Here is a 21,691-nt window from a genome sequence, read left to right as displayed (position 1 = left end):
ATATATATATATACAGATCATCGTGTTGCTTTCATCCCCATATTTATTTTCGATTGTTTTTTGGTGGACAGACTCCCTCACAGCATCACTGGTTAAGGGAAACACAATATATCGTTAAGAAAGAAAAGCAAAATCAAAAATATTGTTATCGTAAAATAGGAGACACTTTTTTTCCCATAACTCGCATACTTCTCTTTGCATCGTTGCTATATATATATATATATATATATATATATATACGAAAATACTTAGTATAAATATTAACTACTTTATTCTATATATATGTGTGTGTGTGTGTGTGTGTGTGTAAGGAAATTTTTTTCATACTACCGCTAGGCAATAATATTTTAAAATATTGGTAAAGTACTAGTCTTTCTACGGACTATAGAGTAACAAGTTGTAATATTGTCCTGACGAAACATATGAACTGTCCTATAGACAAGGGCGTCCTAACTAGACAAGGGCAATAAAAGGCTTCAAAATTGGAATTTGTCTCACTTTATACAGCGAAGTTCACGGACGCTACAGTTGGACACTGAAAATTTCTACTGCTATGTTACGTGTGTCTGTGTGTATCGTATGAGGGTGCGACGTTCGTGTCTCGTTAGCTACCAGTTATATACAAATCCGCCTTTCCACGATCATCATATATATATATATATATCTCGTAACGAATAATAAATATAGGCTTAAGATGATGGTTATCTCGGACAATACACATTTGAACTTAGTGACCAAAAATCAATCTACGCCAACTTATATGATACTTCATACTTTAGATGAGTGGTGACGAGCGAGTCAAGTCAGGAATTTAAGAAAACTGACAGCGGAATGAGAGCCTATAAGTGCAATAAGATATGGTTGAATTATGGTAAAACTGAATTTACTGCATTAAGGTTTTTTGTTTTTCTGCAATACATCTCATCCAACGTCTAGTTTTCTGTTTGCTTTATGGCCGCGCTTCAGCCAGTTTGTTTCGACTTTGGCTCGCCGTCAAAGGCACCTAGACAGTGCAATATGGTCTATGTTTCCTCTAAGAAGAACAAAAAAATACACTATTCTTCATTATGAAAGGTCGATCGAAGTACATTCGCTCATTTGCTTCTGTCTGCCTGTCGGGGTAGGTATGTATGTATGTGTATGTGTACGCATATATGTGTTGAGTGTATATGTCACAGTATCACAAAATTGGACGGACGATGATGTCAAGCAAGTTGGACCGCCATTCATATTGGCAACGATGCCAACAAGCAGAGGAATGAGGGGTGATGTTTAATATCAGCAAAAATTGGCCATGTTTTTCGTTCGAAAATGAGGTACTTAACGATATACTGCTATGCTGGACAAAACATGAGCCATATTTTACATAGCAGAGCTAGAAGGTATTATTCCTTTAAAGGACGCAGTATCATAGACCTTTATGTGCTATTCTCATTTATGTGAGTCACACTATATTATTTGTTCCGTTCCATAGCTGTGAGCCAGCACGGTAGCTTAGCCTGATGCACAGATTTCAAAGATGGCTTTTGCACGACGGCAAAAGAGCGAATCTAAATGGTTGGCCCGTTTCCGTTGCTTGAAGATGACCACAAGATGTAGAACACGACGCTCCTCTCGTCGCAGTGGCGCATATTTAGATATGATCATAGATCCCTCGTCATTATGAAATATGGGTCGAAGTTGCAGTAGCGCCCTTAATAAGCGACGCCCAGATGGTCAGGGGAGTCCATCTTAAGGATATAAGGGATAATGGAGTCGATCTGCACCTTGCCGATTAGCCCCGCAAAAAATAATTCTTCAGTCAACTCCGCATCGAGCGATCGAAGTAGTGGTAACTTAAGGAGAAGTCGATTCACACGCTCCTCACTTGCGCTGGACCTGAAAAGTTTGACCGTGACAGATTAGGCAATTGGCACTGTATTATATTTTTGCGTACGCAGCACAAATTAGATTGAATAGATTTATACTCATACTGTCATACTTTTAGTTGCTGGCAAATAGTCGTGTACTAAACAATTTGGCTAAAATAATGCCCCACCGAATACCAACTAGGAATGATACCTTTTTAGTTCGTTGACGGCCTTCACTTGAAAGCTTTCGACCTGACTTCTCCATTTTGAGTCGCTGGAGGTGGACACTAGCCAGTCAGGGCTGAATAACACGATTGCCTTCAGTAGCGCCATGTCAAGGTCGGACAAACCTAGCGCACACACTGTGTCGACGAAGGTGCGCAGTCTTTGCAAATGACTTTCAACCTGTCGATTACGGAGGGCATCCTCGTGCGGACGCCGCTGCAGCTGTCGGCCATGGGCCTTTAAAATCGCCGTTACCGACATTTGTTTCGAGCACTGTGCCAATCCAAGACAGAACAACTCTGCCCAGCAGTTGCGAATAAGGACTGTCTGAATCTCACTGCTAAACAAGAAGCCCAAAAAAAAATTAGTGATGTTTGCCAAGGGACAAGGATTTAAGGAATATAGGATTGCGGAAACGTAGAGAATATTGCCTGTTGATCGCTATTGTTATCAATTCTTGCTACATCAGTTCGGAACTGTAGGTAGGAACTGTTGTTCTACAACTGTTAATAACCCATACGTTATGCGTCAACTCGTCGACGACGCTAACACTGCAATAATAAACATATGCCCATAGATGAGTTCTACCTTTCAGGTAGATCACACGGCAACACTCTGCGCTGTTTCGAAGAAGTAAGAGTAGGTAAATAAGTATATGACGATTGATTAAGGGGTGCTTTCATTGCTACGAAGAAGGTTTAATCAGTCATTGTCCATCATCACTTTAAGTCATATCACGTGAGAACATGTAGGACGACACAATGAAGCCGTGTGAAACTACCTTGTCAATTCAATCAAATTGGAAATTCTTTAGTGTATGGTTATACCGCAGGCTGAATTTCGGCCGTTCCCTTGTTTTCGTGTAGGGATGTTACCATCATCGTCATTCTGTGATAAAGCGTATAGTATAAACTCACTGTAGTTGTTGGAATGGCTCAAGTCCTTTGGCCCAATGAATCGATAGAAAGAGCAATCTTGAGGCGGATTCGCACACGAACGTTTCGTTAAGGTCTCCAGAGGCCGTCAGTAACGGTAAAGGTCCGTTGTTATTAAGTGAACCAGCTGGTGGCGCTAACCGAAACTCAAGCTGGTCCTCGCGAACTAATTCGCTTCGAAATGGTGCCGCTATTATTGTAGGCTCGACCTTAACCGGAGGGGACTACGAAAACAATTTGACAAACACACACTACATAGTACCAAGATGATACGCCTATATTCGTATGTTTAGACAAGATTTATTCGTTTTTATTGCTTTATTGTCATTATTGTTATTGTTGTTAATTGTATCGAGTGATTGGCCTAAAATATATTGGTTCAGAAGAGTAAAGTCAGCTAATTTGAAAAGATTTGACTAGTTATTGCGAGGCCACATACTAACCGTTCTCTGTGCGTTTTGAAGTGTCTCTACCACCTTTGACAAAGCGTTATCCTGAACTTTTCCATCTCCTTGAGCTTTCTGCATGTTCGCCCACGTGGTCACGACACTTGCGAGGGTCGTTAGGTCATTTAGCGGCGGGGTTTCTGTGTTTACAATTGCAACAAAACGTGCTTATAAATATACGGAAAGAAAAAGACTATATATATATATATATATATATATGTGGCCGCTTTGCAAAATGACAACGATGTCTGGGAGACTGACAGCCACATTAAGCGAAATGAAAGCGCGACAAAGGGAAATAGTGGCCGAAGCAGGGGGTTTAGATGTGTAACTTACTGAGAGCGCTATGAAGATCTTTATCATTAGCAAGTGAATGAAGGCCGGCGGCCAGCGCGGCTCGTTGCGCTGCAAGGGACGGGAACAAGTTAAGAGTGGGAGTGGCTCCCGGTGTGAGAGTTCCGCCGGTAGGGGTAGCTGCTGCTGTAGCTTTCTCGAATCGGGAGTTATTTTCGATTGAAGACGAACCAACCGATGCCGGTTTCCGTTCTGACTGCACGGCTGTAATACCATCGAAAGCACAATAGTTCGTTCTTAGCATGCAGCTATACAAATACACATATGGGAACGTACACTACTAAATTCAATAACCTTCGTTGCTCTCGAAACTGATTTTTCTGTGGTGACGAAGTCATACATATGTAGGTTTTAGGTTCTAGCTATCAATAGATAAATATCATTCTCACCATCAGCTCGCATCCCCATCTGTAAACATTTCTGCAATCGGCAGTATTGACAGCGATTTCGGTGGTGTTTTGTCACTTCACAGTTACGGTCCCCTCGACACGCATAACCGAGCTGTTTTCGGATGCTGCGCTTGAAAAAACCCTTGCAGCCCTCACAACTGATGGCGCCATAGTGTCTGCCTGACGCACGGTCGCCGCAGACGACACAGGATTCGTTAGGGGAAGTGCGACCCGTAACGCCTCTTCGAGCGTCAAATGTACCTAGTCGCATTAGGCCTTCGGTTCCTTGATATTCTGCGTTTTTGAGAGCGAGACTGATTTGCTCTGGGTCAGGATAAAAGTTGGCCATAGCCAACGCGGACAGACTATTAAAGCCGGGGTGAGTGGCCAGCTAAAATGAAACCGATAAAAAGTAGAGGGTCAATGAGTAGACATATAGTACAGTCGGCCCCGTTTTTTTGCACTAACGTAGAATAAGCAAGCTTCTTCTCCGACTGCTCGGTGCCGTTTACTAGAAACCGGTAGAACGACAGAGGAAATTTAGGACAACACTATATTAATTATTAAATTATAACGAATATGTCCAGTCTTCCAAGATAGACTACATAACAAGGCAAGTCCTTTTTTATCGATTATTATTTGTTATAATAGTGCGTGTGCTCGCATTAGATGCAGTAGTGAAATTACTCGTAAGAACAAAATTGCACGTCCACTATATTACTGCTCACAGCGTTTAAGGATGCTGCCGAGGGCTTAGGAGTCGTTGTGGTATTCGTCTCCTGGTCAGAGTGTGTTGTGGTGGTAATGGTATCACCCGAACCGGCGGGTGAATGCGCCTCGTCCCCCAGAGAATCGACCTCGGTCGTCGGCTCGCTGTCCGAGATCATCCTCATCGAAGACCCGACTTCAAGACCGTCCTCGGGCACCTCTTCAACTACAGCCTCAACTTCCGTCCCGACTCGAGTCAAACACCGCACCGATAGATCATACGGGCTCTGCAAACATGAAGCAAAACGATAGGGGAATTAGATTTTCAAAAAAATAAAAAAAAAACACCCACAACCTCCAATGACAAGGCGAAACTACATTGTTATTATGATTATTATTATATGCATACCATTATGCTAGCACGAAAAGTAAGACAAAGTTTCTAACTCAGATACTCAATATCCTGATCTAAATAATGAGGCTAGTTACTTAACTCATACCTCCACCGTTTTGGTAGCTTGTTAATCGGAAAAAAAAAAGAGACCAATGATAATTTTTGTATAGGTTTATTATGGTCAGTTTAATTATCATTGATCGTCTGTCATTCACCGTTCTCCTAAAAATCACAAACCCTGACTTCCGATACACATCATTTAGTTCAAGCTGTTAGCTCCTATATACTACTTGTTCCACGCATATTGCGTTACTGGTAGTGACCATTCGATGTCATCGAGTTCCACCTCAGCTGGACGGATCGAATTGGGACGAGTAAGTAACGTCAACAGTATATGGTTGCGCGGAAAGCCACTACCCTGTGAATCATACGCTTTAACCTTGCACTATTTCGTTGACATACGACACGAAAAGTTCAAGTTTCGGACCGATCCGAAACCACACGAGCCAACGTCAACTAACTGCTGAATAAGTTCGACAAATCCACCTTGGAAGAAATTATCTCTTTTTTTTTTTTTCGATCTTTTCCCATTTACATCGCCAAATCTGCTACCACGTCAGAGTTACCTCGCGCGTCGCAGGAGGATAAATATAACGCTGTCCAAATGTGTCATCATGTTATTGTCGTCGATCTCTTTAGAATCTTTTCTTCGTTTGCTGCCTGCCGGGTCGCCGAGTTGTTGTTATCTTTGCTATTTCTGTTGTTTAGACTCGTCGTTTGTGGGATAACCCAAGATTTCCCCCTATGGCTGTCACTGCTTTTCGATCGGCACCGTTACTTTTGGCGTAGTGAATTGTAGCTGTTATTATGTAATTTCTGCTATTACAACACTGTGTCTTCAATTACCGTCATCGATGATGCTTTAGTGGCTTTTGCCGTTGCTACTGCTGTCACAAATCAACCGTCGTCTACGCCATGTTCGTCATCGTCCAGTCTCTACCACCTTCTTTCTGTCTGCGTATTTGCCGCATCGTGTTTGTTTGCTTCAAAGCGTTTCCTTCGGCAAATTAACTATCAAATGAGATAATCGTCTTTTCACCTACTAAGATGGAGGCACGAACGTTGGCGATCTTCCGAGTTGCGTCGGATGTCACTGAGAATTCACTCGATGCACACTCTCTTGCTGTGATGTCCTTCTACTCTCGTTTTTGTTTTTTGCATATTCAGTAGATCGTCAGACACGCGTCACCGGCAGACCAGGTCACTATCGGTAAATGATATAGGCCTTTTTTTTTTTTGTTTTTTTTAACCTCCCTCCCTCTCTCTAACTAACGAGAAAGGGATGTGTGCTGCTTTCGATAGAAGGACAACATGGCTATTGATGACTTTTGGTTGAGGAACACCTATAAGAGTCGCCCGTCGGTCCTTTAGTGGCGCCTATTATAGAACTTGTAAAAGAACATTTTCATCAGACAGATGTACAGTGCCATCTTCGAGGCCAACGATAGTCAACATGTCGAACGCTGCGTATTGGCTAGTTCTTGCCATTATTTTTTTAGCAGCGCTTGTTTCGAGAGTGCGATGCAACTGCGTTGCTCCCAATAGTGTATTAGAGTTCCGGGCAAATTTTGTAGACTGCTCAGGTCATTGTTGTGTCGACAGCCTGACCCCGTTATATACACCCCCACAGTTTTATCGTCTGATCACTCTAAGCGTGAGTCAACTTTACAGGAGAACAGACGCACTTAGCACGAAATTTACTGCCGCTCCCGAGTGAGACTGATTTGGACCCGTGGCCGCTAAGTTAGATTGTTTTTCTTTTCTACCACGAAACAAGGAATCGTTCGGATTTAACTATCAGACCGCACAGGAGAGACAGAAAGCACAGTAAGGGATACAGCCATAGTTTGATAAGCCTCGATACTTGACTTGACAGTCAAATTGGTCGTCAGCAGATCGACGTTGACGCTAGTCTACTACAACAACAATAGCAACATGTAGACGCGATGACAAGTGATTTATTGGATTTGGGGGGTCGGTGGCTGGAGCGAACTAGAGCGCACCGAGATGTCTAGCCCGAAAGGGCTCTACAGCCGTCGATTACCAACGACTCTAACTCTACTAGCCATAGCAGTAATCGTATGGCTACAAGCTACGAACGACGAATATATTATGCATCAATTTTAACATTTGTCCAACACGAGAACAGGTGGCCAATTGAATCCTTTGAGTTTTGCTCGTATAACCCGCGGTGATTTTACGATGCCTTTCGGTACGTAATCGTCTCGCGTCTGAAACAGTGCCGCCGTCCCATACAGCGGTAGCGTGGTACACACACAATTATTGAGTCAAGAAAGAGGTCATGTGCCAAAGGGACTCCGTCTCCCGTCAAGAGGATGACGGCTGGCACGCTCGGTAGAATAGGACATGGTACGGGTGACCGCTGTAGGTTGATCTTATTGATACAGCAACAGCAGCACCAAGAGGAGTCCATCCATATTTCAGAGTAGCTCTCCTGTTGATGCTGCGGCGGCCCCACGTTGTTGACCACTGCAGTCATGTTCTGGTTTCATTCAGAATTCAATCAGTACGCGGAACCGGTTGAGGAAACGCTAGCTATCGTCGTCGTTCTCATCATCGTCACTCATCCACTTACGTCGAAAAAGGATTGACAGCTTACAGCCAAACACGTCGGGTAAAGTGGCGATCGATGGTTGACGATCGCAATTGACGGGTCTACGTTGCTATGCGACGATACGATCGATACTTGCTGTATCACATCTCATACGCACACAGCCGTCGGCTCGGTCGCTTCGACGCATAAGCGCCCTACAGTTTCTCTGTTGAGAGGATAACAGTGAAGCAGAGAGAATCTCTGAATGAAAAGACACGCCACAACAGGGCTGGTTGTCGGCGTAGACAAGCGAGGGGCTTGTCGACTGCCGTCCGCCTTCCTGCTGTCGGCAGCTATGTGGTAGGTGCTAAACTAAATCGATGAAAAAATATGACAGTAGATCTTCGTAATAGCTTACCCATAAACACGCATACGTCACATGCCAGAAGAGGCTAACGTACCGTAACAGCGTTGCGTAGTGCCTTCAACATCTGTGTAGGTGGGCAATACCCACGCAGCATTTCGTCCAGCGTCGTCGAGCGCTGTTGTCTTCGGCACTGTTTTGATTAAACGAATAGCATATGCTAGCCAACATGGATATATCGTCATGAAATTTTTTCTCTTCAGCTTGATGAACTGACGTGAAGAGAGCTAGTGCCCCATTAGATAGAGGGGTTTCCGTCCGCGTGTACATGTGTGGAAATTCGAACACGAACCGGGTGGTGACAAAAGATACCTTTTTTTTTGTAGAAAGCAACTAACTACAAGATCGTGTTGTGTGTCAGACAAATTAGCGCAAGGTGGAAAAAGGTAATGGAGTGGCCAGAGGAAGAAGACCATGAAAATGTATTTGTCCGCTTTTCGACCGCTTGCAAACAGCTTTAATTGACTGCATCGGGGTTGATTTTTCTAAATACCTCTGCGTTGCTTGACGTAGCTGTTTTTGATTGACGCACGTAAAAAAAACACTAAAAAAAATTTCAAGGTAAAAGACGCCAAGAAGATCTATCAAAAAAGTGCGTGTTGCCAATCGTTCATTCTCGCTCAAGCCCCACTTACAAAGTGGGAAAAAAGTTAATCCGGTCTCTCTGTCACATCAGTCAGTCACTCAGTCAGCGAGCTCTTTGTCTTCTGTATAATTCTTTTTGTCTTTGTCATTCCTCCGTCTTCGGATTTCTTCGTATTCGTTCAACGAAGAGATTTCCGTCTTGTGTAATGGCGTTACCCCACGCGAATTTGCGATGGCGCAATGACCATCTTTTCAATCACAGCCACGAAGTTTGTGTCTACCCATAAAGTTAATCTTCACGGATCTTCGTGGGAGCGATAGACGAAAAGCGAGTAACGCGGTGAACCGTATTCTATTTATTGAGTTCATTATTTAATTAAAGAGATTCGTACGATGCATCAAACGCAAAGATCTACTTTGCATCTGTTATTGTCTAAATGATATTATATACATATATTATTAATACAGGATGACACAGGTACAAAGAAGAAAACAATAAGATAATGATTCTCCCATAAAACCATTAGATCGAACAGAATCAGCATGGCGAACATTTTTCTTAATTAAGCACATTTATATTAAAACTTGAGATGCTGTTACAAGATGGAGTTCTCCTAATCGACTAGTTATACGTGTACGGTCGGAACGTCAGCATGCAAAATCCGTGCTGGTTTTCACTCATTGTACGCCGATATTCGGGTTGATGCGGCCGAGCACTACTTTGTCTTTTGGGCTTTTTTGATTTCTGAGCTTCGCCGATAGCAACAACTATTGTTATCAAGTTGAATAAGATTATGTTCCGGCGAGTTAACTTTTTGTTGGTCGTGATATCGCCGTAGTTGATCAGTCGTACTTAAAACAGTCGAACGACTTGCTCTAGTGGCCTTTGGGTCGATTACGACGCTCGACCAACGACGATTGAGACTTGCCGAAGGAGCTGATTGATCAACGCTGAAGCAATCGGGATCGATTAACGTGCCATGCTCTCTTCTTCATTTTCTTTCTATGCCAACGAAATAAACTATTTGAAATAGGTATGCAAAATGGTACGAGCATTAGCGTTGAGCAAGCTGTTCGCTAGCTTGCTCGAATCGTACCCGTCGACTTCAACTATATCGCATTCTATTCTGTTTAGATGATTCACGAGAACGAGGCTTGCGCACGAATCGCTAACGCCCTTTAGTCCCTTCAGCCTTTCCTCGTTGGCTACGACCAACCTCACAAGATTACGAATTAAACTTTCGAGTTACAGGGGCGATTAATGTTTCTGAGGATTGACCTACTAAATGGCCGACTGTGGGGCTAGGCCCTTGCCTGGCGTATGGGGACGATTTCCGGTGCCTGCGACAACTTCGACTTTTCAAGGTGGACAACCCCGAAAACGCCGACAGCCAGTTATTCCTCGACTTTCATATGCCGTTCGTCAGCGTGGGCTAGCAGCAAGAGGCAAGCCAACAAACAGTTCAAATTAGACTTCGCCTGGCTACTTTTGGCACGAAGAGATTGTGGTCGCCACCGGTACAGACGGAGCGTAAACGAATATAGAATGTTAGTAACCGACGACGGGACGGAATCTAGTGAGAGAGCTTGAGGCAGTCAGGCACGAAGTAACGCCCAATTAGATGAAACCTGCGACTTCGGTTCGTACGAAAAGTCAAGCGCTCGCTGAATGGGGACGTTTACACAGTTTTGTCGACATCGTTTGACCGAATAATAGCAAATATTAGCGGCGTCGATAAGAGCCGATTGCTTCCACTGATACGAAGATGGCCATACAAACACGAGCGCAGATATTTAGCATGGGGCCTATACGTTTCATGCTACTTTATAACTTGGAGTTGCTTTGAACGAGTACGTTGAAAGTTTTGTATTTCTGTGCGCTTGTGTCGCACAAAATGTACGCATCGTAATCGGAAGTATAACCAATTTGCAGCAAGGTAACACGCCCTAAAAATGGAACAGGATCACTTTAGTGGCATTTACCATCATCACCATTATTACTATTGCTCTAATAAACATAATAATCAAGTCAAGCTTAAGCACATATGGATATTAAATAAGGTGAATTAATATAAACTTAGGTAGATATGCGTGCAACTATGACAGCGACCAAGGATCGGGCGCGTCGAATCTGGTGCATCTATTAGAAGGCTTCCGCCGTTCTCGACATTGCCATTTAGCAATCGCTTTGTTCCCTTTCCAGACATCTTTACTGCCCCCTTCCTCCGACCCCCGTACACATTTTCCCTGAGAAAAGGACGGCGCTGCGACTTGTCGCCTTAGCCAGTGAGCGGCGTGGACAGCGCGATGCCCGGGAGCTGATGACAACTTCGACTTCCCTCGGGTCATCGCGTCACAATTCGCTACCGGCCAAATACCATTGTATCTCGCAAGTTAGAAAGCGCGCACACGCTGTCCATTACACTAATGCTGTTTATCATTTTCTCCGCCAATATCTTTTTCTTTCTTGGCGGTGTCCAGAAGCAGCAACACGAAAGAGGCATGAAACAGAAGGCAGTCACGGAACAAACAAGAACCGATTCAATCTGGACGCAAGGGACAAAGCGATGCCAGGGGGAAGGGAGGTTGGATGGTAAACAGTTGTCCACTGTAGACGAGCTTTAAATGCCGGAGGTTACGTAGTACTTGTATCGAAAAAGTGGGAGCATTTAATGTGAAACAGAAATCCGTAAGCATGAAAAATGGTCATGTTGCGCTGGGGTTGTTTAGGCGACTCTACCTGCTTTGTGGGATTCAATGAGAAACAGCAATATCGCTCATAATATTTTCTCTAGGTAATTAAACTGTACACTGCACACTGTTTAGATATGCTTTTTACCAAAGGGTTGAGTTTGTCATTAATGCGTCAAAATTTCGATGCGTTCCCTTTTTTTCGAAGCCCCCTGTACAGCTGTGATTGTTCTGTAGTAATCTTATCGAGAAATATTGTTAAGTCCGTCTATTAGCTATAGTTTAGCTTTTTTTTTCTGTACAAATAAAATGCAAGAAAAAATTAAAATCACAAGGTGACCGAACGGAGACACGTTTTACAATTTGATAAGTGCTCGTTTATCGTAAAATCACACTTACTAATAAAGTAAGTTTAAGGGACTATTAATTGGTGCGTTATACATATCTATACCAGATAGATTACATGGAAACGAATCTAACCTATAGAAAAAGAAGGAATAGTTACTTGATAATGTATCTGGTTGGCATATTATTTATAGTTTGGTGCCTATCCTAATTTTCTCTATAGTAGATTTTTAAAAGGCATGATGGTTTGGGTGCATGATATCTGCAGTCTTCTTCTTCATAACTAGTCTGCACGAATCCACAGCTCGGGCTGGATATACTCAACACATGCGTAAATAAAGACAATATGAGATAATTACGGTTTCTAGCGAATCGACTTCTGCGCCCTAAATCCTTTACTTGGTAATGGTAGCCCTCCTACAGCCGCGTAACAAAGAAGCAGGCGCTGTTCTTCGAAACTTCTGCATAATTCGGTAAAATGATAAAATTATGTTAATCCGTAGACGACATTACCCCGAAATAACAGAGGCTGAAGCTGACACAATGTACGCCAACATTTTCTTTTCCGTTGCTTTGAAGGACCCTTATTAAATTTTTCAACTTTTAGAGGGTAAATTAAGCAGTCTCTTGTGATAAATAGGGAATGTTTCGTAAGAACTTCTCGGCAGTAAACTAGCGTTCGCTTTCATTGTTTCACCGATGATAAGGGCGTGTGTTTACCTTCAGCTGTTGATATATAATGATTTGAATATCCTTTGTCATTCCCAACCCCGGAAATAACGATAAACGCATAACGACTCAGCTTGGATACTGCAAAAATCCCTTTCAAGGACACAAATAGGTGTCTCAAAGGTGAAAGGCAAGTATCAGTCCTGTTTGCTAGAGCCTGAGCAATTGACGGGATCTAGAAAAAGTAACCAGACGCACATTTTTCTGCAATTTGTATTTCTCAGCAAAAAGGAACATGAGGTATGATTTTAAACTTTGAAACTTCCACTTAATTTGCCAGCCAATTACGCTCTTCATTGTTGATTGAATTCTGATAGAACCACTACAATATAGCCTAAAATCGTCAAAAAATAAAATCAAATTTATCTTTAGTAACGACACTTATACTTAAGAGTTGTACGAAAGAAACACTTGAAAACTACGGGCCAATAACTTAAGGAAGAATTGTATGCACAGTGTTCGAGAACTTCACTACTTAGAATCATCTGATAGAGCATCATCAAGGACAGCAACCTCGTCCTTTAGATACTATACCTACAGGTATATGTATATACATATACTTGAGAGACTACAAACATTGTTGACCGACACTTTACGGCAACTCAGAGCGTCACTAACGTTCACGAGCAGGGTTGATGTCTAAAGAAGAAAATGGATTTTCTTCGGTCCTTACACGCGAACTTCTCGTATCCAATCCATTTTCATCGCGGAAATAAACGGGTCCCTGTGAAGTAGTTCGAGGCCTAGCTAAGCAACATTTTTATAGCGGGTATTAAAAAAACATCACCTCTGCCTTGATTTTAGTGTCTTTGATCGTACTTAAGGACATAGGAAAAATGCACAAAAAAGCAGGCCTCGAATCGCAGCACAGGTAGTGTGAGCTAAATAACTCCATATTGTTTTAATGAAATTCTGATTTTTCTTATGAACAGTTTGAAAAACGATGGATGAGCGCCAAATCGCGTAAGGTTACAAGGGCAAAGCGTATTTCTCCTGTGGAACGTTGCCGTGCGGTTTAAAAACAGAAATTGCACACTATTTTATGGTATATTTGCCCTTGAACGACGTCGCACCTTAATTGGATTAAATGCGTACGAATTTTTTGACACCTCGGTAAGATTATTCATCATTAAACTATACAATGGCTTTTTCTTTCTATCCATAATTAGACATGAACGTTCATCATTTCCTGTAGTTAATTACAAGATTGCCTAGGTCACGCGCTGGAGACGACATTTACCGAGCCGATCAACCACACAGCGGAAAATGTCTTAATCAATGAACGTATCAATCAGCAAACAGGTACTGCCAAAATGGCACAGCAGAACGTGTGAGATTGGCTCAATCAGAAGTTCGTCTGCATATTGTATTAAACGGCAGAATCGGATCACAAAATGATTGACTGATCGATTAATTGATTTGACACAATGGCGAACCGTTTACGGAAGCGTGTGAACGTTTTCCGAAGTGTATGCACGACACTCAGATTGGCAGAAGGCAAACGAGGCAAGACGGACGACAAACAGCGACATCGGCCAAGCGCAGAGCTGATGGTCATCGAAGTGGGGTCAATTGTCGCTGAGGCGTTCACTGTTGTGCATGTTTATAAGATTATCTTTTATTTTTTGTTTTTTCCCACAGCAAACATGATCTACTCAACGCATGCAGTAAACTTTAGTTTCCGTTAGAGAAAGAACAGGCATAATAGATAATATAGCATTATTAAGAATTTACGTAGTGCAATATGATGGCTAGCCCCATCGCCTTCTAGTGAAATACTGTCACTTCGATCTAATTACAGATATATATATATATATATATATATATTACCCATTCGTTTGCATGCACGAGCTCTCTGTCGTATACTCTATTTGAGATTGCCGCTATACCGACCCCTTCACCACGTGCGTCTTTTGTATGGCAATAGAAACACTTAGTAAGTACGTTTTGGTACTTACAAAGTTTAAGTCGATGCTTAACGGCCGTATTATCGGGCATAAAATTCAAAACATTTCGGTTCTAATAGGAGTGGTATAATGACAGCTCGATCGACATGGCACGTATACCATGTCGTATTCTTTTCGCCAGCCGCTAGTGCTCGAACGTGTATGCTAAGCAGGCTGGCTTAATTCTCGCAATATGGTGTCGGAACGTGCACCAGTCAGCTACGCAGACAGCGTCAAAAGACGCGCTGAAACATTGGCTTTAGCATTTTTTTGGGGGGTGGGGGCGGGGGGGATGGGGTCGTTCGAGCTTATAAAATTGCCTTTCAGCCGTTCTTTGATCACTGAAACCTTTGGCGAACAGTAATGGTTACTTGACGTTAGGCGCCTATCAACTAAACACTCTGAACCATTATAATATTTTTTTTTTTTTTGAGTATTTTATTACTTTGTCTCTATCGCCTATATTTGATATCATCTCGTTCACTACGGTCCGTAAAGGAATCATTGAGTGCATCTCTTTATAGCTCCTCGAGGAGGAGGTTTCGTACGTTGAACCGCTTCGTTTTGACTTTTGCTACCTACATGCCGGTATCAGTGATCCCGCCCTTCGACGTTTTCTCTTCCTTGTTACTACTTATCAATATCCATATTGACTCTCCAGCTGTTGCTTGTTCTAGATACTAACACAGGCGATTTTTTGTTATTTGCTTTATATAAATACATTTTACGTTTTTCACTTCATTGCTTTTTCTACTTAGTTCCTCTTGATTCACCGCGCTTTCCCTCAGCGAACCTGTCAGACCGTTGGGACTAATCTGCCCGGAAGCATTCAGCAACATCCAACCGGATCGATGCGAATAAGCTCGCAGCTGGACCTTTATTTGAGGCAGCGATGGAGACAGGCATTTTGTCCGACATACTAACTACGTACGTACATACTGACTCGGTTATGTGGTAGCGTCACTTCGGAGTCAAACGATGATGATAAACAGAAGAACAGCTTAGAAGACTCACTAGTCGAAGGACTTCGATCGATGAACAGGCGGTGTGGGGCGTCGGGAATGAACTAGACGATATCGCGAAGAAAATGCTCGAACGAATCGATGGCGGAAAATAGGGCGAAATAAGCCATTATAAAAGTTACTCTTTACTGAAGTAGGCCCTCGTATTTGAGGACCATGGCTTGAAACACATGCGTTTGCGTTCCACTTGCGTTGATGAGAAGAAATGACCACGTTCGGCCGCTCTCAGTAGGACAAAACGGGTATGTTCCTTCTAGCATTTATATTTGCAGCTGTTGCAAGAAGCTACACCATCGTCATGGCTGCCAAAGAAACAACGTTACCATCTGCGATATCGTGAGCAGAAATATCGTGAAAAATATGGCATTTTCTCTCATCATAGCAGTGCGATCATGGTGTTCCAATCCGAATATTCTTTTAACGTTGAATAAATACGAAAACTTCAACAACTGCCGAAAACTAGGTGGTTTCTGAGGTTTCTAAAATGTGTTCTAAAGGTGTACTCTAGGCTGCTTTCACAGCGTCCGAGTCCCCGTTTTTGTTTGATAAGCTGCTTATAAGAAATAAGGTATCAGTCACAAAGCAACTGGCTTTCACGATACCAAAAAATAGGCTACCCACAAAAATCAGAGTAGAAAAATCAGGTAAACACGACCTTTGCAGATGACAGGTGAACGGTCAGCGTGGACTGTGACTGTACAAACCTTCGACTTCCGATACAACGCCAGCATTGGTCAATCAACCAGTGCTAATGTCACGGTGCCCCACCGGTAACAAGACCGTATTGCAAAATTTTCACTGATTTTACTCTAATAAAGTGTTTCCTATTGCTTAATATAACATCCACCAATATCCTTCTTACTGTATATGTTGTCGTCGGAAATATTATTGCTATAATAACTTGCAGAGGTAGACCCAGATTTCTAAGCACGATTAGGTGGCACAATTGGATCTGCCGAAATTGCCACTATGGCATCATCAACCAGCGCGTTTTTCGTCTCGTTCTATCTCGCGCGTCCCCTTCCACCCTCGTTGTTTTTTTTTAATGAATTGCCTATCTTTCGATTGTTATCCTCCTACTAGTTAAATAACTTCATTCATCGAGAAATCGCCAGAGAAGCACCGAACAGACCAAGTAGGTAAGTTAAATATGGTCGAACACTGACCATGTCAATACGTCATTTTTTGGCTGACATCTACTTTTGCTGTGGCATAGTGGCCAACATCCGACGGAACCTCGAGTAGTAGAGGCGGGATGTAAGCAGGTTCTAGAATGTATGAGAACCTGATTTCGGTTGTCGCGTTTCCCGCCGACGTATTCATTGTTTTGGAGGGACGTTTTACTGCCATCGATCGACCGATTAAAGTGTATTTTAGAAAGCGAGCACTGCTTTCTGCTCTGTTCAAATAGCTTTTGCAACTATGCCGTTCTCGAAACTCAAATCGGTTTAGCTCCATCAGGCGACAGTGGAGACATTCAGCCACGTCAATAAAAGTACTAACAGCGGCAGAAGTCCCTGAGCTGCAGCTACGACGATCCCACTTTTCATCAGATATGTCCGGTATCGCTAGCGATTAGAGGACTACAACATTCATCGACATAAAAAGTATATAACTGGAATAGATGCCACCGTGCCTCCGCAGTATCCTGTTGCTTGTAGTGGGCGCGATCCCTTGGACCGAAGCTATTAGCAGGACTTGAGAATCGATGGCAGTTGCCAGTTAGCGGACCGTGGATGAAGGCAGGCTTTGTTCAAATCAATCCTCTTTTTTGCCGTGACTGCAACAATAACCGTCTCAGCAGTAGCAGTAGCAGTAGCAGCGATTTTGGTAATGATAGTCAACGACAGACGACTTTTGGGAGCGTTCGTAAACGGCCGCCATACACCATGGATACGATACAGAACAAGCTTCGCAGCAGTATTGGCGTTGTTTGTTGCGTCCATTGAAACGTTGCGTTTTCAGACGCCGACAAGCCCGTCCTGACGACCGGGCCGTTTCGCAGCGGCGTTTGTATTGAAACCAACAGCTAACGAGCCACTATTGCACTCTTTGGCCACTGCACCAGCAACCGCAATTGTTAAACGATTGACATCAAAAACAAACCGCGGACGAAGACATGGACGTAATCTTAAGACATGCTGCCACGATATCTTTATCACGTTCGATCGCCTAACGGCCACCATTCACTGTTGACTATAACGGTAGTGACACCAACGGCATCAACTGCCGATGGATGACAACGGCCTTTGGTCCGTGGCACGAGGAAGAAACGAGCAGGGAGAGTGTGGCTGCTGCAATTATAGCGAAGCGCGTTACATTCCCAGCGATGGCCAAACAATGACCAGCCGACCACCACCGTATGAGGAGTCTTGAGACTGTGAGGGGTTATTATTCCTACTGCCAGCACGTTCTCTGATCAGCGCAACGCGCCGAGCCGCCCCACTGACCGATAGCTTCCTTATGCTATAATGCTCGCGCGACAGGCGTTACTTCAGTTAATGCTACTGCACCTGATGGCGCTGGCGCTCGATGCTAAACCAGTGACTGAAACTAAAGCTGAACCATTTTTGCTATCATTTCCTTACCAGCTATAATATTACTACACGACTAGTAACAACGATGATGGGTGAGCGGCAAACGACGCAGATGCTTTCAGACATCAGCGCGCCCGTCAAATGTTTTCGAATGGGAACTATGCGTGAGTGGTTCGGTAGTTCTTCCAAGGAAAAACACAACGATCTGACTTGTTAGCTAACCATTTTCTTTTTTGTCCAGAAAGATTATGCTGACGGCAGTCTTTATCAGCGACGAGATGCACAGACGAACAAATGGACGGATGGACAGAGAGACTGACGGAGCTGCACGTAAATCAGACCAAACAAGATGCCCGTACTTGACTGAAGTGAATTTAATCAAATCAAAGAATAGGAAAAGTGAGTACAAATCAATAGTGCAGTGTTTACAAGGCTCAGTAGCACGCAAATTCTTTTTTCAAGGATATATATATAAAATAAGGAACACTGCTGCATAGTTAGCATCGAAAGGGCCTGAGGAAGGAGCGACGGCTCCTTCCTCAGGCCCTTTCGGCTGTCAACAGACGGGTGGAAAGCCCCCTTCTGGCAAAATTTAACGGTAAAGGTATCATCATCATCCATGCGCAAGCGTTATCGATTCGTCGAATTTCTGCGTCTTCTTATTCAGTTGTTTTTCAAGTAAATTTTAGCTCCAATATTGTGAATCGGTCACCTGTTTGGCCCTTTTTTACCGTCCGTGCCTTATCGCTTTTTATTATTTTCATGAGTGGCTGTCACGAGGATAGCGATACCAATAACAACAACGAATGCAGCAGCAGAAACAGCGTTATCGGAACGATTTCCGATAATCTAAGAACGTGCCCAACATTTACGTCTTCCGATGCCTGCTTCCATTCTCCCCAGCCCGAAATCGACTCGTTGCATTGGGTTGGCAACACCAATCAGTGAGCGCAAGCCAGGCCAGCGACATTTGCACGCTAAGTGGCCCCACAAGTGGCGTGATTACGCCATACAACAAGCTCAAACTTAGCGCAACAAGCAAACAAAGACTAGCGGCGGCAAGCGGGTGGGACCTTCGTGTTTTCTGGATGCCGTTCTCCATGTTCTGGGCCAACCGGTCCCACCGTCGGAGCAGAAGCAGAAGCTTTCCGGCGTTGCGTCCACAGCCCCCACGGAAAATCATGTTTACGAACTACTTCGCTTTTCGCGGATGTCGCCGGTTTGCGGGCTGTTATCAAGTCGACGTCCCACATCAGAAGTGGTCGTCAGTCGCCGTTGATCGCCAGCTCGTTCGCTCGGCCGGCTGTGCGGTCTGTCTGTTCGTGGCTACAACAGTAGCAGACGTCAGCAGAAACGTAACAGCAGCGATGTCGATGAGTGTACTTATATCTACGGCACCGTCAGCTCTGCTATTCCGTCCGTCTGTGTCTGCTCGTGCGTACGTGCGTCTGTGTGTGTGGATCCGTATCAGCGTTGTACGCTCACCGGCCGAGTCTTCGGTGTGACTGGAGGTCGAGCCAAGGTCGAAATGCAACGCAGACAACAAATGACGGCTGCGACGGAGGTAGCGTAACGCAGACAGAACGATTTTTGCCCGGATCAAATAAAACAAGGATACGCACTCATGAGGGTAGTGAGGTAAAACAGCGGCGTAGAACAGTGCGCTTGTGGTTGTATCTATTATTGTTGCTACAATTTCGCCTGACATGATAGGACAGTGTCGATTGTCGACGCCATGAGACCAACTCGCCTTCGGCTACGTGGTGACGCTCATTGGCCATGTATTACATAACGCGCCAAGAACAATACAATAACTAGGACAAAAAAAAATACACGCCCTATAAATATAGCATACGCATGCATCGACAGATAAAACAGCGGAGCCACTTGACCGAAAGGGACTATTTATGGGTGAAGTATTGAACTGATATCAAAGAATCTCGTGAATAAGTAGATAGATAAGATAGCAAATGGAGCTGGACTAAGTCTCACTTACCTACTAAATCTTACTCAAAGTATACCAGGTGAAGCTCCGTCCCTAAATAGAATCCGTACTATTATATTCATAGGTCATTATGCACCGATACAGATTCAATGCGATTTGGCAGAGGTGCATACTGCTATTCTGTGTTGATCGTCCAATTTGTTATTAAAATATAGATTATGCGGTTCTACTTTCTATACTTTCCCAGGTACCTAATCACTTCCATTTTTCAACGCCTTTCCAACCCTGACCTTCCCGTTAGAAGAGTCTCAAACGAATATGGCACATGAAATAGCTACGACGACAAATGGAGTAACTTGAATTAACAGACAAACCGTCAAAAGGTAGTAGAAAAACAATTTACCACACACCGACAAAGTTAGCGATGTCAGATACAAAAGGCGTAAGTTTTCAAATCATATATATATATATATATATATATATATATTCTATTACACTTATATATTTATGTATGTGTGCAAGTGTTTTGCATTTCCTTTATGTGTACTTCTGAGAACATCTTGCTTCTGAATATTTTCCCCACATATATAACTATAGTCTACACTTCGAACAAAACAGACGAACACCAGAATGATGAGCAAAATGCTGTGTTCCATAAAGATCTTACGCATCCCTTACACATATGTAGTTATAAACGAAGTCGAAGAAGAAAAGAACGGTGAGGATAGGAGTCCCGTAGTAACGCCACGTTATCACCATCGTCGTTGTAGTTTATAGCATGATAGCATTGGCGGTGGTCTATAATGGAATGGAGGGAACAATATGGCGGCGTCGGCGACGATGTCTGCGTGGTCATTTTGCGGAACACACTGACCGACACTATGGGACAGCACGAACGCATTACCATCGGTGCCTGTTCTTCTTCAAACGGATGTAGCTCTCCGTCTCAGTCATTATCATGTCGCCTCCTTGGGGCGCTCTACCCCAGTTCGCCACTCCACTGAGCTATATGTACGTACATCCATATAAATAATAGTAATAACATTATCCACCACTCGGGCGTTCTGGAAGAAGTGTTCGTAGAGTAGTCAATAGACATAAACATAAAAGGCTTTACATGCCTTGACATGAGAGGCGTCGCGTCCACGACAATGTTCGCCGTGACGACCAGGTAAGCGACGATAGACCGACGTACATACATATATATGACACATTTTGCGACACTAGGCCAGACTGCCCATAGACACTCCGTCCGGTCTGTTGGGAAAAGAGAAAGAGACGCCATTTTAGACAGACATATATATGCATGTATATATTACGAGATGAAAGTTATAAGGTGGATGGAGGTACCGCTTCCCGTTCATCAGCTCCGCGCGGTCGGAGCAGTAGCAATTTCAGCCGCGCAGACAGATGAGTGTTACTGCCGAAAGCCACAACTGACGATGGTGGTACAAGCAGCACTTTCTGTAGGTATTCATGTAATTCTCGTGTATTTGCGTGTGTAGCAAACGGCATCGCGCCGCCACCGATATTCGCGCCCGAGCCAGATGTA

The 21,691-nt window shown here is 43.6% G+C and overlaps 1 protein-coding gene across 8 annotated transcripts in view; it reads right to left on the bottom strand.

Moving 5' to 3' along the window:
- Positions 1-21,691, bottom strand: part of LOC111249179 (nuclear receptor subfamily 2 group C member 2-like) — a 121,993-nt gene that overhangs the window by 3,640 nt on the left and 96,662 nt on the right. For 7 of the 8 annotated variants that reach the window (XM_086988322.1, XM_022802718.2, XM_022802720.2 and 4 more), the window contains 7 exons: positions 4,928-5,194; positions 4,200-4,590; positions 3,793-4,014; positions 3,454-3,596; positions 2,993-3,234; positions 2,062-2,415; positions 1-1,878 (listed from right to left, as the gene is read on the bottom strand). The exon at positions 1-1,878 is cut by the window's left edge and continues 3,640 nt beyond it. In XM_086988322.1, the coding sequence (XP_086844448.1) occupies positions 1,695-1,878; positions 2,062-2,415; positions 2,993-3,234; positions 3,454-3,596; positions 3,793-4,014; positions 4,200-4,590; positions 4,928-5,092 (1,701 nt within the window). In that variant the 5' untranslated portion in view covers positions 5,093-5,194 and the 3' untranslated portion in view covers positions 1-1,694. The remainder of the gene's footprint in view (positions 1,879-2,061; positions 2,416-2,992; positions 3,235-3,453; positions 3,597-3,792; positions 4,015-4,199; positions 4,591-4,927; positions 5,195-21,691) is intronic. The other variant, XM_022802717.2, reaches the window with a different exon arrangement.

The sequence above is a fragment of the Varroa destructor genome, unplaced genomic scaffold (assembly GCF_002443255.2).
Source record: "Varroa destructor unplaced genomic scaffold, Vdes_3.0 BEIS01000004.1, whole genome shotgun sequence".
Classification (NCBI taxonomy): domain Eukaryota; kingdom Metazoa; phylum Arthropoda; class Arachnida; order Mesostigmata; family Varroidae; genus Varroa; species Varroa destructor.
Note: the sequence above shows the minus strand (reverse complement) of the source record. Positions and strands in the feature narration are given on the sequence as shown.